Raw genomic sequence first — 15,525 nt, 5'->3', positions numbered from 1 at the left:
ACAGGGCTCAGGAAAGCACGTAGGCACACACACACACATAAACACACACACACGCAGAGAGGGGGTTCAGGGCTCCGGAAAGCACGTAGGCACACACACACACACACACACACACACACTTGCACTAAATCAGAAGCTTTAATAGATGTTTATCAGCAGAATTCTGTCTCGACACCACATGGACTCCAACTGCACACTTCCTCTCACACACACTCATTTTTATTCATTTTTATTGATTTGTTGTAAAAGAGATGAAAGTGGAGCAAAGAAAAAAATTCTGAACTTTTGAAAGTCAAACTGGGGGGGCAACGTTCCCCGAAAATATTTTAATAACACGCAAGACCTACACTGGCAGCTTGAACATGCTTTCTAGTGCGATTGTGTTGCGCTTGCACAGAACGGTGTCAGTCCTGCGTGCCTTAGCTCGTGCACCAGAAGGCGTGCCTTGGGCGCTCGCGCCTAACGAGCTCCGGCACGTGCGCTGTTAACAAAGAACACCTGTCTTTAATCAATGAACTATGTTTGGGCTATTTAAGGACCGCGCCCATGCAAGGACGATGCGAAGTATTATGCCGCATCTAAGAACGCAAAAAATCTGAAAAATAAATTTCTCCATTCGGAAAACCGGAGATTTTCAAGAGTTTTGTCAAATATCCGGATTTCTGGATAAATCTGGAAGACTTTCATCTATAGTTGTAAAGAAATAAATCTCACTGGATTTGGGGGAAAATATTGTTTGAAGGCCCGCTCCCACAATAACTCTAACTCTAACTATAAATAACTGGGTCCCCTGCAGTGTATGTGGTCGGTGCTCACACCAGAGTGATATGGATCCCTATAGCCCAGGCCTGGGTTTATCCATATCGCTGCTTCTGGAGCGATGTTTCCAGGCCTGGACCTGATCCCATCAAACATCTGACCAATCAGCTCATTGTTTAAACCAACAATCATGAATATTTATTTCCCTGAGGGTCAGGACCAAGCGATATTATCGTGGGGATTATAGTTGTGGTGTTTCTGCTCCAGACTGGAACTAAACTCAGGCAGAGGGAGAGTCAGAGTTGGAGTTATAGGTAGAGTTATAGTTATGGGTGTTGTGGGACCGGGCCCTCAGTGTGATGGAGATCAGTTCACATCTCACTCACCTCTTTGAGTGGAGCTCCTGCTTCTTCGAGTGATGGATCTGTGGTTGATCTCCTCATAGACTGCCTCAGGCTGAGTCTTACGCCTTGTCTTAGAGACATCTGGGAGTGGAGAATAATAATAATAATAATAAGTAGAAAAGCACTCGGAGAGCGCAGACCTCCGCCAAGAATCCTTTAAAAAATCCGGGATCCAGAAGGTGATCCGGATCACCACCAAAATTTAATGGATTGTTACTTGTGCCCAGTCACACCTCTGGAAAAAATTTCACAGCAACCCGTTCATTACTTTTTCCGTAACAAACAAACCAACGCTACCGAAAACAACCTCCTTGGCGGAGGTAATAATAATAACTAGAATGCATTTCTGGAGAAAATGCAAAAGTGTGCTTGCTCAGGTGCACCGCCATGACGACATGGCAAGAGAGGCGACCGCACGCCCACACGACAAGTTTTGTGTCAACACGCGAAAGTTTGGCCAAGACACAAGGCAGATTCTCATACGGAGATGACAGGCTGGCAAGGTTCTTTACAGGGACATCCCAGAGCATCACTAACATGAAAATTTAGATGTAATTCTAAATCCGTAAAGAGATATGACACAAAACACATTTTTGCTCATTGTGGCCACCCCAGTGGCCAAATGACACCAAATTTGATGAGGTTACATGAACTGGTGCCGAAAGTCATCTCAACAAATATAGTCTTGATACGTCAAAGCATTTCTGAGACATGAGCCAAACTACGATTTTGCTAATTGTGATGCCCCTAGTGGCCACATGACACCATATTTGATGAGGGTACTTTGGATCGTGTCCAAAGTCATGCCACTAAATATGGTCTTGATATGTCAAAGCGTTTCCGAGATATGAGCTCACTTCTTGTTTGGTGGCTTTGCCATCGATTTTGATTGGCTGCCACGGGCGACCGCTTCGACGTATGAGAGCGAAACGAATAGCATTCATTAGGCAGGGACTGGAGATCATGTGTGCCAAGTTTCGTGATGATTGGACAAAACATGCGGCCAGGGTCACTCTACCTTCACTTTGAACAAAATTCAAAATGGCAGAAAATCTCCTGAGGCGGAGAATGACGTCATAGGATGCGTTGGAATCGTCTAGCGCCAAGGATTCCAATGGCACCAAAATTATGAAAAGCAGACATACAGATCAAAAGTTACGTGCATGAACGCATGTAAGACTGTGATCAGTTGGTGGCACTACAGCGTGAGACGTACCAACATAAAACTTGATGAAATCAATCAGGGTCCACTCCTCTATCAATCTACCAGGTTTCATGACTTTACACCTTACGGTTTGGCCTACAGAAGGAAAAATCTGTTTTTTGCGTCGCGCTCCTATTCATTTCAACGGAGAAAAATTAATCTTTAAAAAAATCCGGGATCCAGAAGGTGATCCGGATCATCGCCAAAATTTAATGGATTGTTACTTGTGCCCAGTCACACCTTTGGAAAAAATTTCAGAGCAATCCGTTCATTACTTTTTCCGTAATGTTGCGAACAAACCAACAAATAAACAAACAAACCAACGCTACCGAAAACATAACCTCCTTGGTGGAGGTAATAATAATAAAGAGTTTATAATTGGGGCGGCACGGTGGTGTAGTGGTTAGCGCTGTCGCCTCACAGCAAGAAGGTCCGGGTTCGAGCCCCGTGGCCGGCAAGGGACTTTCTGTGCGGAGTTTGCATGTTCTCCCCGTGTCCACGTGGGTTTCCTCCGGGTGCTCCGGTTTCCCCCACAGTCCAAAGACATGCAGGTTAGGTTAACTGGTGACTCTAAATTGACCGTAGGTGTGAATGTGAGTATGAATAGTTGTCTGTGTCTATGTGTCAGCCCTGTGATGACCTGGCGACTTGTCCAGGGTGTACCCTGCCTTTCGCCCGTAGTCAGCTGGGATAGGCTCCAGCTTGCCTGCGACCCTGTAGAACAGGATAAAGCGGCTAGAGATAATGAGATGAGAGATGAGATAATCCAATAATAGAGCTGGTGTTGGAGAGAAAAGAAAATGTGTGAATGTGTCGTACCTCTCCTGAGCGCTCTGTTCTGGTAAAACAGGAGCAGCAGAAGCACTAAGGCCAGGAAGAGCAGCGTTCCCAACACAAAGAGAACCAGTGGAGGGCTGGATGGAGCTCTAGCTGATGGAGGAGTTTGAGTGGCTCTTACTGAAGTCAGAAACACAGAAGAGGATCTCGATACGACACTGTAATCATAAATATTTAGAAAAATACTGAACAGTAGCAATTATTGTACTGGAACAAATATACAGACCTGATGTGGTGGTGGGTCTCACCGTGAACACAGTGGATATGTCTGTATTTACAAAAAGAAAAAAAAAAAACATTTCTATCCTCCAATAAAAATAAACTCTCACTCAATAAGGATTATGAGATGCTGATGAGTGAATTACTGTTTCAGATCTGAGCTTTCAAGATTACATCGAAGATTATAAATAAAAGTCAGCAAGTCTTAACAGTGGGAGAAAAGTGTAATGAGCAGAGACAGAAAGCTGAAAAGTTAGTGCACCCCTCTGACCTGCACAGGTGACTCCAGCATGAGAGCAGCCAATGTGTTTCTTCAGGGAATGATGACAGTCCCACAGGTGAATCTCATCCCCTCGACACTTCACTCTGTTCAGCCAGATCATCCCTTCACCAGAACCAGTAACATTCCTCTCAGCTCTCAGCGCCGACCCACAGCCCAGCTGTCTGCACACCACCTGAGCGTTGCTGATGTTCCACTGATCATCACAAACGGAGCCCCACATAGCGTTATGATACACCTCCAACCCCCCAGAGCAGCTTCCCTTATCTCCCCTCAGCCTGAGAGACCAGCGCTCTACATCACACACATCACACATGAGGAAACACACCTACGCTGAAGAACAGCTCCAGCCACACAGCTCACTACAGCACAATGATAATACAACCTTATATTACACTCAACATGGGCTCGTTTACCAAAAACACTTTCTGAGGTCTTCTGAAAAAAATCTCATACCGTACCAACTCCATATCCAGGTGTTTACTTTGATGTGTTATTCATAAATAAAGGAATGAATTGCTGCTGAATGAAATCATGTAAAGCAGTAAGATCAGCTTTGGGTTCTGTTTCCTGATTTGATCTCTGTTGGTTGAATTTTCATGAAGTGTGAGGAAGACTGATGCCCTCAGGATGGTTCTGTGAGGAAATCCATTCAAGTCCTCAGAAAATGATTTTATAAACCCATGAGGAAATATCTTCTGTCTAACAAATGCAAATGAAGAACAGTACAAAAAGCTTTTCCTTATCCATCCTTACTTGAGCAATGTTTCTGAGAGGGAAATGAAGAGCACTTTTCTCGTGGATGGAGAGACTTTCCATCATCTGCAGGAATAAAATCCATGCATTAATGAAAAGGTTTCACATGCAGGTTTATCTCTCAGAGCAGACTTTCCTCAGACTTTTCACAGGATTTTTTACCAAATACACTTTATATTTCAGCAACATTAGTTATACACTATTCACAATGAAACACTGCAGTTTATGGCAACGGACAGAAGCAGAAAAGTCTGAATCCACCCACCTGTACAGGTAATATGAACCACCTCATCACCATTATCACAGCGGTTCTGTCCCCAGGGTGAAGATGGACACTGCCACAGATTAGAGTCGTGTTTCCTACACTTCAGATGATCCAGCCAGTTCCGAGCAGATTTTACTCTCGCTGCAGTGTTTGACAGACTGCCACGTCTTCCACAGTTCAGCTCTCGACACACCATGTCTGCTGTTTCTAACTCCTGCTCCATCTGATTGTGACACACATTACCCCAGGTTCCATTGTAGAACACTTCCAGATTCCCCTCACAGCCCTCCGTGAGTCGGATCTCTTTAAACTCTGCTAGAAGAAGGACGACTTCATTTGTAAAAATCCTGTTTTACTGACTCAGTTAAAGACGTGTAATATTATCTTTATTTAAAACGATATTCAACATGGATGACATTTATAAACAGCTCCTTACTCTCATGTTGAATTTCAGGAACATTGGAGCTGAGATTTGAAACACAGACATGTCCATATTTAACAGGTTTAATCTCAGTCATCACACTGTACCTGAGCACACGACTCCTACGTCCTCCTGGTGTCCACATTCACCCTCTTCACACCGCTGAAATCTGCAGTTCCACAGGGATGTCTCGTTCCCCTCACACTCCACCTCATTCAGCCATATGGACCCAGTACCAGGACCAAACCAGGCTGGTATGTGGGTACTGAGGGCCTCTCCACACTGCAGCTGTCTGCACACCACCTGCACATCCTCAATATCCCACGAGTCATCACACACTGTCCCCCACGAGCCGCTGTGGAAAACCTCCAGTCTTCCTGCACAGTCTCCACCAGAACCAACCAGCCTGATGGACCTGGGGTCTGAGTTGAAGATTTATTGAATTTAATAAAGTACAATCCCGATTCCAAAAAAGTTGAGACAAAGTACAAATTGTAAATAAAAACAGAATGCAATAATTTACAAATCTCAAAAACTGATATTGTATTCACAATAGAACATAGACAACATATCAAATGTCGAAAGTGAGACATTTTGAAATTTCATGCCAAATATTGGCTCATTTGAAATTTCATGACAGCAACACACCTCAAAAAAGTTGGGACAGGGGCAATAAGAAGCTGGAAAAGTTAAAGGTACAAAAAAGGAACAGCTGGAGGACCAAATTGGAACTCATTTGGACAATTGGCAATAGGTCATTAACATGACTGGGTATAAAAAGAGCATCTTGGAGTGGCAGCGGCTCTCAGAAGTAAAGATGGGAAGAGGATCACCAATCCTCCTAATTCTGCGCCGACAAATAGTGGAGCAATATCAGAAAGGAGTTCGACAGTGTAAAATTGCAAAGAGTTTGAACATATCATCATCTACAGTGCATAATATCATCAAAAGATTCAGAGAATCTGGAAGAATCTCTGTGCGTAAGGGTCAAGGCCGGAAAACCATACTGGGTGCCCGTGATCTTCGGGCCCTTAGACGGCACTGCATCACATACAGGCATGCTTCTGTATTGGAAATCACAAGATGGGCTCAGGAATATTTCCAGGGAACATTATCTGTGAACACAATTCACCGTGCCATCCGCCGTTGCCAGCTAAAACTCTATAGTTCAAAGAAGAAGCCATATCTAAACATGATCCAGAAGCACAGCCGTCTTCTCTGGGCCAAGGCTCATTTAAAATGGACTGTGGCAAAGTGGAAAACTGTTCTGTGGTCAGACGAATCAAAATTTGAAGTTCTTTATGGAAATCAGGGACGCCGTGTCATTCGGACTAAAGAGGAAAAGGATGACCCAAGTTGTTATCAGCACTCAGTTCAGAAGCCTGCATCTCTGATGGTATGGGGTTGCATTAGTGCGTGTTGCATGGGCAGCTTACACATCTGGAAATACACCATCAATGCTGAAAGGTATATCCAGGTTCTAGAGCAACATATGCTCCCATCCAGACGACGTCTCTTTCAGGGAAGAACTTGCATTTTCCAACATGACAATGCCAAACCACATACTGCATCAATTACAGCATCATGGCTGCTTAGAAGAAGGGTCCAGTTACTGAACTGGCCAGCCTGCAGTACAGATCTTTCACCCATAGAAAACATTTGGCGCATCATAAAACGGAAGATAGGACAAAAAAGACCTAAGACAGTTGAGCAACTAGAATCCTACATTAGACAAGAATGGGTTAACATTCCTATCCTTAAACTTGAGCAACTTGTCTCCTCAGTCCCCAGACGTTTACAGACTGTTGTAAAGAGAAAAGGGGATGTCTGACAGTGGGAAACATGGCCTTGTCCCAACTTTTTTGAGATGTGTTGTTGTCATGAAATTTAAAATCACCTAATTTTTCTCTTTAAATGATAAATTTTCTCAGTTTAAACATTTGATATGTCATCTATGTTCTATTATGAATAAAATATGGAATTTTGAAACTTCCACATCATTGCATTCTGTTTTTATTTACAATTGGTACTTTGTCCCAACTTTTTTGGAATCGGGGTTGTATATAAAACTAATATCCCTTTGTAGACTATGTGATTATTCTGTATATTTAATAGAACACTTTAGAATGATAAAACATTTATTCCTCTTGTTAATTGGTGCTCATTGGTCGGTGTTGTGCTGCTTACCTGAGCAGGTGATGTACAGCTGTTCCCCGGAGCTGCAGCTGACATTTTGTGCTCTGCTGCAGTTCCCCAGATGAGCTTCAGTCCCAGAGCAGCTGAAACCCGTTACACACATGTGTTTGTGTTCAGTGGTGGATGGAGAGGAGTGGTAGTTCAGCACAGAGCCACAGCCCAGCTGTCTGCAGAGCACAGACGCCTCAGACAGACTCCACGAGTCCAGGAGAACTCTCCTCCAGTCCTGCCTGAAATAAATCTCCACCTCCCCCTGACACTCGCTCCCTCCAGACAACCGCACTCGCCCCTCATGAAATGCCACGGATGATCCTGAAGCAGAAGAACATGGTTTAAATATTCTAATGAACACTGACTTTATTCACTAACATGGTGTACGTGACGTTAATATCTCACCATTACAGATGACTCCAGCATCGTGTTGATGAGAGCATGCAGCTCGACTCCATGATGAGACGCCACATTGTGAGAGGTGTGTCTCATTTCCCTGACAATCAAACACATCAGCCCAGATGGGGTCATGCCCCTCCCCAAACCAGTCGACCTCCACCACAGCCACAGCACTCCCACAATCCAGCTGTGCACAGAGAACATCTGCAGCTCTCCTATCCCAGCTTACAGCACAAACTGTGCCCCACTCACTGAGGTACTGGAGCTCCACTCGACCGGAACAGGAGTCCGATCCGTTCACCAGCCGCGCCCCTGTGTGAGCTGAACAAACAGCCGAGAGCTCGGTGAAAGAGGAAAATTAACAAAGGCACCTTAAAGTTTGATTGACAGGTTTGTGATCTCTATTTAAACAGAAGTTAAATCATGATACTTAACCAGAACATTTTAATCCCACATCGTTGTCATGGGAGCAGGTTGAGTGTTTGAGTGAAGATGATGTTGGACAGAAGGTAATATCAGATTCGTTTCCTCTACACTGAAGCTCCTCTGTCCACACCTGACCCTCCCCTCGGCCAAAAGCAGCTGATCCCAGCACCTCCACAGGAATCCCACAGCCCAGCTCTCTGCACACAACCTCTGCATCCTGCTGGTCAAAGTCAGCATCACACACTGTGGACCAGGAACCTCCATGAAACACCTCCACTCTCCCAGAGCACCGGTGAGGACCAGCAGAGAGTCTCGGCATTCTGTGAGCTGGGTTTGATTTCAGTGTGTAAATATTGGACACATTTTCAACATGTCAGAATATCAATAAATCATTTCAATGAAGTTGCAAAATTTTTCAATCAAATCAAATAAAAAATTAATTGAGATAAATTATTTGTATCATTTAAATTAGTTGAATCAATAATAGCAATAATTTTACTATTTGTAATATTTTTTCATAAATACAGCAGTTTACCTGAACAGGTGACTCCAGCATCACCACCGTGATGACAGCCATATTGTTCCCCTCTCCCATATGATTCACAGTTCTTCAGTTTCGACTCTGATCCTCTACACTGCAGACCAAACATCCAGATTGGTCCTGATCCTTCTCCAAAGTAACCGTATTGTGGTGCATCTACAGGCTCCCCACAGCGCAGCTCTCCACACACCACTGCAGCATCTTTCAGATCCCAGCCACCACCACACACTGTTCCCCACTGACCATCCTGAAGAACCTCCACTCTCCCAGCACAGCGACTTTCACCATTCACCAACCTCACACCGTCTGAGAGAGAGAGAATGAGAGTGTGTGTGTGTGTGTGTGTGTGTGTGTGTGTGTGTGTGTGTGTGTGTGAGAGAGAGTGTGTGTGTGTGTGTGTGTGTGAGAGAGTGTGTGTGTGCGTCAGAGTGTGTGCGCACGCGCGAGCAATGGCGAATGGAGGCCCGATGCCGGCACGCAGTAAGCACTAACTATCTCACCCGTCGTGACTGCCGTCGATAACGTAGAAAAAGGAGTAATAATATGGAATTGAAAGTACTGTTCATTATGTGTTTAATGATAACACTAAAGTTGTCCCTAAAAACTGCGCGGACGTCTGGCAAAATATACAAACAATAATGGAACACCTGCAACTCCGGACCTCACCTGGTGAGAGGTGCAGCAAATAATTCGGGCAACTTCGGCAATTTCGGCAATTACATCCACCGCCTTTCTGATGAAGAGTGGACCCAGTTTGAAACAGATGAAAGAGCCTTCAGGAAAATATTGGTGTGGCAGCGGGGGCGTGGTCAAGCACCGGTCTGTGACAGGAGGGCGGAGTTGGGGAAGGTAAGTGGCAGAATCGCTTCACCTGAGTGTCATTAACCTGTGTTTTGTGTGTTCTCCCCAGTAAACCGCCCTATTTAAGGAGGGAGAGCGAGAGCAGAGGAGATGATCCCCGGACGAGATGCTGTGTGTGTGTGTGTCTCTCTCGCTATTTGAGCATTATTGTAAACCTGAAAAGTGTGGCAATAAAGCCGATAGCTAAACCTGATCTCTGTCCTGCCGTCCTCTGTGCTCCACCCACACGCGATCTTCCCTACAGTGGTGCTGAAACCCGGGATCGTGGAGCACCTGTCCTGCAGCCCCATGGAATCCTCCCCGTTCGCGGACTTGGTCCACGCCCTCGCCACGGCTCAGCAGAGCCAGCACCAGACGCTCGTCACGCTCCGGAAGGAGCAGGAGCGCCGCTTCGAAGCCCTGGTGCTGGCTCAACAGGAAGACCGTGAGGCGTTCCGGCGCCTCCTCGCGTCGGCGGGGTCCACCAGCGCCCCGGCCGCGGGCCCATCTCCCATCACCTTGACCAAGATGGGCCCGCAGGACGACCCCGAGGCGTTCATTGCGTTGTTCGAACAGGTCGCCGAAGCCTCAGGGTGGCCGATGGAACAGCGCGCGGCGCGCCTCCTCCCCCTCCTGATGGGAGAGGCGCAGTTAGCCGCACTACAGCTCCCCGCCGACCACCGGCTGGCCTACGCCGACCTTCGCCGGGCTGTCCTCCAGCGCGTGGGGCGCATGCCGGAGCAGCAGCGCCAGCGCTTCCGCGCGCTGCGAATGGAGGAAGTTGGCAGCCCGTTCGCCTTCGGCCAGCAGCTCCGGGACGCCTGCTGGCGGTGGCTGAGGGCCGAAGATCGCGACGCCGAGGGGATCATCGACCAGGTGGCGCTGGAGCAGTTCATCGCCCGCCTACCCGCCGGAACCGCGGAGTGGGTCCAGTGCCACCGCCCGGCGTCGCTGGATCAGGCCGTAGGACTGGCGGAGGATCATCTGGCGGCTGTCCCGGCGGCAGGACAACGGATGTCATCTTCTCTCTCCTCTTCTCTCTCTCTCTCTCTTCCCCCTCCTCCCGTGTCCCGTCCTCGCCCCATTCCCCCACCACGGAGGCGGGGGCCGGCCCCACCCCAGCCGGCCCGCCGCACCCGTGGTGCCCTCCCGTTTCTCCCTTCTGTGTCTGTCTCTCCCCCCCCCCAGGTGAGTGACCCTCAATCCACAGCTGCAGAGGGGAGGCCCGGGCCGGTTTGCTGGCGCTGCGGGGAACCGGGCCACCTGCAGCAACAGTGTGCCGCGATGGAGGTGGGGGCGGTGGTGTGGATCCCCGATGCGCCAGAGGCTGCCCTCGATCAGGCCGGAGCATATCGCAGACCGGTAAGTGTACAAGGGGCGACCTATCAGGCGTTGGTGGATTCGGGTTGCAACCAGACCTCGATCCGCCAAAGCCTGGTGCAAGACGAGGCATTGGGGGGAGCACAAGGGGTGAAGGTGTTGTGTGTGCACGGGGATGTTCACTGCTACCCGTTGGTGTCGGTCCACATACATTTCAGAGGGGACAAATCTATAGTAAAGGCGGCGGTTAATCCTCGCCTTACCCACTCTTTAATCTTGGGGACTGATTGGCTGGGATTCCGGGGGTTGATGGCACACCTAGTAAAGAGTGGGTCCTGCCGGTTAGCCGGGGGGGTCCCGGTGTCGTTTTGGCTGGAGCTGCGGTCGCAGAGCCGTCTATGTCATCTCCGCGACAGAGTGAGGAGCCCCCGGCCCCTCCTCTTTCTATTGGGGAATCCCTCGCGGATTTCCCACTGGAACAATCGCGAGACGAAACTCTGCGACACACGTTTGACCAAGTGAGAGTAATCGATGGTCAAACGCTCCAGCCGAACGCCACCCCGACCTTCCCCTATTTTTCCATTTTAAAGGATAGGTTATACCGAGTGACGCAGGACACTCAGACGAAGGAGCGTGTCACCCAGTTGTTAATTCCAAAGAGCCGCCGGGAATTGGTATTCCAGGCGGCTCACTTTAATCCCATGGCGGGACACCTCGGGCAGGATAAAACACTCGCCCGGGTAATGGCCCGATTCTATTGGCCGGGGATTTGCGGCGACGTCCGTAAGTGGTGTACGGCGTGCCGTGAATGCCAGTTAGTAAATCCAGCGGCCATTCCAAAAGCGCCCTTGCGCCCCCTACCATTAATCGAGACCCCGTTTGAACGAATTGGGATGGATCTCGTCGGGCCATTAGAACGGTCAACACGAGGGTACCGCTTTATATTGGTTCTGGTGGACTATGCAACGCGATACCCAGAAGCGGTGCCTCTTCGCAATATCTCCGCACGTAGTATTGCAGAGGCCCTCTTCCACGTCATCTCCCGGGTCGGAATCCCGAAAGAGATTCTGACTGATCAAGGCACCTCGTTTATGTCACGAACACTGGCCGAACTGTATGGGCTACTGGGTATTAAGCCGATCCGCACCAGCGTGTATCACCCACAAACGGATGGTTTAGTCGAACGGTTCAACCGCACCCTCAAGAATATTATCAAAAAATTCGTAAGTGAGGACGCACGTAACTGGGATAAGTGGCTCGAACCCTTGTTGTTTGCAGTGCGAGAGGTTCCCCAAGCCTCCATGGGGTTCTCCCCATTTGAATTACTGTATGGGCGTAAGCTGCGCGGCATCTTAGATGTACTGCGGGAAAATTGGGAGGAGGGACCTTTGCAGAGCAAAAATGAAATTCAATACGTTATGGATCTGCGCGCAAAACTCCACACGCTCACCCACTTAACTCAGGAGAATTTGCGGCAGGCCCAGGAACGGCAAACCCGCCTGTACAACAAGGGCACGCGCCTTAGAGAGTTCACTCCGGGAGATAAGGTACTCGTCCTGTTGCCCACGTCGAGCTCCAAATTAATCGCCAAGTGGCAAGGGCCCTTCGAGGTCACACGGCGAGTCGGGGACGTCGACTATGAGGTTAGGCGAACGGACAGGGAGGGGGCGCTACAGATCTACCACCTCAATCTGCTGAAGCTCTGGAATGAGGAGGTCCCCGTGGTGTTGGTGTCGGTAGTTCCGGAGAAGGCGGAGCTGGGGCCGGAGATCCAAAAAGGGTCATTGGCATCTCGCACCTCTCCGGTCCCCTGTGGAGACCACCTCTCCCCGACCCAACTCACGGAGGTCGCCCAGTTGCAGGCCGAGTTTTCAGATGTGTTCTCGCCCCGGCCCGGACGCACCAACCTCATAGAACACCACATAGAGACGCCCCCGGGGGTGGTAGTGCGTAGCCGTCCTTATAGATTACCCGAACACAAAAAAAAGGTGGTTCGGGAAGAACTTCAGGCCATGCTCGAAATGGGCATCGTCGAGGAGTCCCACAGTGACTGGAGCAGCCCGGTGGTCTTGGTTCCCAAGGCTGATGGCTCGGTCCGGTTCTGTGTGGACTATAGAAAAGTCAATGCGGTGTCTAAATTCGACGCGTACCCAATGCCTCGTATTGATGAGCTGCTCGATCGACTAGGCACGGCTCGCTTTTACTCGACACTGGATTTGACAAAGGGATATTGGCAGATCCCCTTGACTCCATTATCCCGGGAAAAAACGGCCTTTTCCACACCGTTCGGCTTACACCAGTTCGTCACACTTCCGTTTGGGCTGTTTGGGGCGCCCGCTACGTTTCAGCGGCTGATGGACCGGATCCTCCGGCCCCACGCCACCTATGCGGCCGCTTACTTAGACGACATCATCATTTATAGTAATGACTGGCAGCGGCACCTGCAACACCTGAGGGCCGTCCTTAGGTCGCTGAGGCGGGCGGGGCTCACTGCCAACCCGAAGAAGTGTGTGATTGGGCGGGTGGAAGTACGGTATCTGGGCTTCCACTTGGGTAACGGGCAGGTGCGTCCCCAAATTAATAAGACAGCAGCGATTGCGGCCTGCCCGAGACCCAAGACCAAAAAGGGGGTGAGACAGTTCCTGGGGCTGGCTGGCTATTATCGTAGGTTTATACCTAATTATTCGGACGTCACCAGCCCGCTGACTGACCTCACTAAAAAGGGGGCGCCAGATCCGGTCCAGTGGACGGAGCAGTGCCAGCGGGCTTTCTCTGAGGTAAAGGCTGCACTGTGTGGGGGGCCACTTTTGCACTCCCCTGACTTCTCTCTCCCCTTTTTGTTGCAGACGGATGCGTCGGACAGAGGGCTGGGGGCCGTTTTGTCCCAGCAGGTGGGGGGAGAGGACCGCCCAGTGTTGTACATCAGCCGGAAGCTGTCAGTGCTTGAGGGGCGCTACAGCACTATCGAGAAGGAGTGCCTGGCCATCAAGTGGGCGGTCCTCGCCCTCCGTTACTACCTGCTGGGGCGCTCTTTCACCCTCTGTTCGGACCACGCGCCCCTCCAGTGGCTCCACCGCATGAAGGATGCCAACGCGCGGATCACCCGTTGGTATCTGGCGCTCCAACCTTTCAACTTCAAGGTGGTCCACAGGCCGGGGGCGCAGATGGTCGTGGCGGACTTCCTCTCCCGTCAAGGGGGGGGGGGAGTCGGCTGCGGGCCGGACGGGCGCCCGGCCTGAGTCGGGCGGTGGGGGTATGTGGCAGCGGGGGTGTGGTCAAGCACCGGTCTGTGACAGGAGGGTGGAGTTGGGGAAGGTAAGTGGCAGAATCGCTTCACCTGAGTGTCATTAACCTGTGTTTTGTGTGTTCTCCCCAGTAAACTGCCCTATTTAAGGAGGGAGAGCGAGAGCAGAGGAGATGATCCCCGGATGAGACGCTGTGTGTGTGTGTGTCTCTCTCGCTATTTGAGCATTATTGTAAACCTGAAAAGTGTGGCAATAAAGCCGATAGCTAAACCTGATCTCTGTCCTGCCGTCCTCTGTGCTCCACCCACACGCGATCTTCCCTACAATTGGACACCAAACTGATCGATGACAAACAGAGGATTGTATTTTCCGGAAATGATCCGACACAATGGAATAAACTGATTGCGATTCTCCAGGGACTGTATCAGAAGAACGGAACTTTTTCGGCATTTCACAAGAATGGCAGACCGTATGGAATGTCACTTCTCAAGTATACGACAAGGATTTTGAGCAAACTCCCTGTACACAGTGACCCTTCAAAAGACAAAACACCAGAGGACCTGGCGAGATGGATAGAATATCAACTGCGCTTTATGCGCGAGGTCATCCAGCCAGCGCTTAACAAAGCAGCGGGGGCACAACAGCAGAGACTCCCTAAAAAGGTAGGCCAAGATGCTCTTGCTTACCTTTGGACTAATAACGGAAGTAAAGCTATCAGGATAATCTTAAACAACAGTATATTCCCAAGCCCCCCACCAGGCATTATTGATACAGAGCAAGTGTATAATTATTATCACCAGAAAAAACAGGTAAATGCCACTCATGAGCGCCTAGGCCAAAACCTACCACCTTGGCATGATGTACTAGATTTAAATCTCCCCACCGAAGCACCAAATACCTCACTTTTTACATCACAAGAGGTACTTAAGGTAATCGAAAGCCTCCCTAACAACAAGGCAAGCGGGATGGATGGTGTTGTATACGAAATGCTGAAAAACACTAAATCATGGACATGTACCACACTGACGCAGATATTTAATGTATGTATGATAAACGAGAAAATACCCTATACATATAAAGGAGCCCTTATCCACCAAATTGCTAAGAAGGACATCACACCTGACGATCCAACGACGTGGAGAGATATCTCTCTACTTCCTACTGTATATAAAGTTTTCATGAAGTGCATCCTGAACTGTATCCTTCCATGGCTGACTGAAACCGTCATTCTCTCAGAAAAACAAAAGGCCTATATACTGTAAATTGCTAAGGCATGAACGAACACGTGTTCTGCCTGAAAACAGCAATTGATGACTTCAAACATGAATCCGCTCGCTTTTACGCAGTCTTTCTAGACTTTTGTGACGCATTTGGTTCATTACCACATATAGTTATGATGGAGACCCTTCATGAAATCAACTT

At 49.0% G+C, this 15,525-nt stretch overlaps 1 protein-coding gene across 1 annotated transcript in view; it reads right to left on the bottom strand.

Moving 5' to 3' along the window:
• LOC132869646 (deleted in malignant brain tumors 1 protein-like) overlaps window positions 1-15,525 on the bottom strand; it is a 364,570-nt gene that overhangs the window by 108,845 nt on the left and 240,200 nt on the right. Inside the window, exons 18-25 of the mRNA XM_060902938.1 lie at window positions 8,693-9,004; window positions 8,167-8,484; window positions 7,738-8,052; window positions 7,333-7,653; window positions 5,253-5,567; window positions 4,677-5,036; window positions 4,460-4,498; window positions 3,686-3,997 (exon numbers count right to left, since the gene is read on the bottom strand). Of these exons, the coding sequence (XP_060758921.1) occupies window positions 3,686-3,997; window positions 4,460-4,498; window positions 4,677-5,036; window positions 5,253-5,567; window positions 7,333-7,653; window positions 7,738-8,052; window positions 8,167-8,484; window positions 8,693-9,004 (2,292 nt within the window). The remainder of the gene's footprint in view (window positions 1-3,685; window positions 3,998-4,459; window positions 4,499-4,676; window positions 5,037-5,252; window positions 5,568-7,332; window positions 7,654-7,737; window positions 8,053-8,166; window positions 8,485-8,692; window positions 9,005-15,525) is intronic.

The sequence above is a fragment of the Neoarius graeffei genome, chromosome 21 (assembly GCF_027579695.1).
Source record: "Neoarius graeffei isolate fNeoGra1 chromosome 21, fNeoGra1.pri, whole genome shotgun sequence".
Lineage (NCBI taxonomy): Eukaryota > Metazoa > Chordata > Actinopteri > Siluriformes > Ariidae > Neoarius > Neoarius graeffei.
This window is presented reverse-complemented; position numbering and strand designations above follow the sequence as displayed.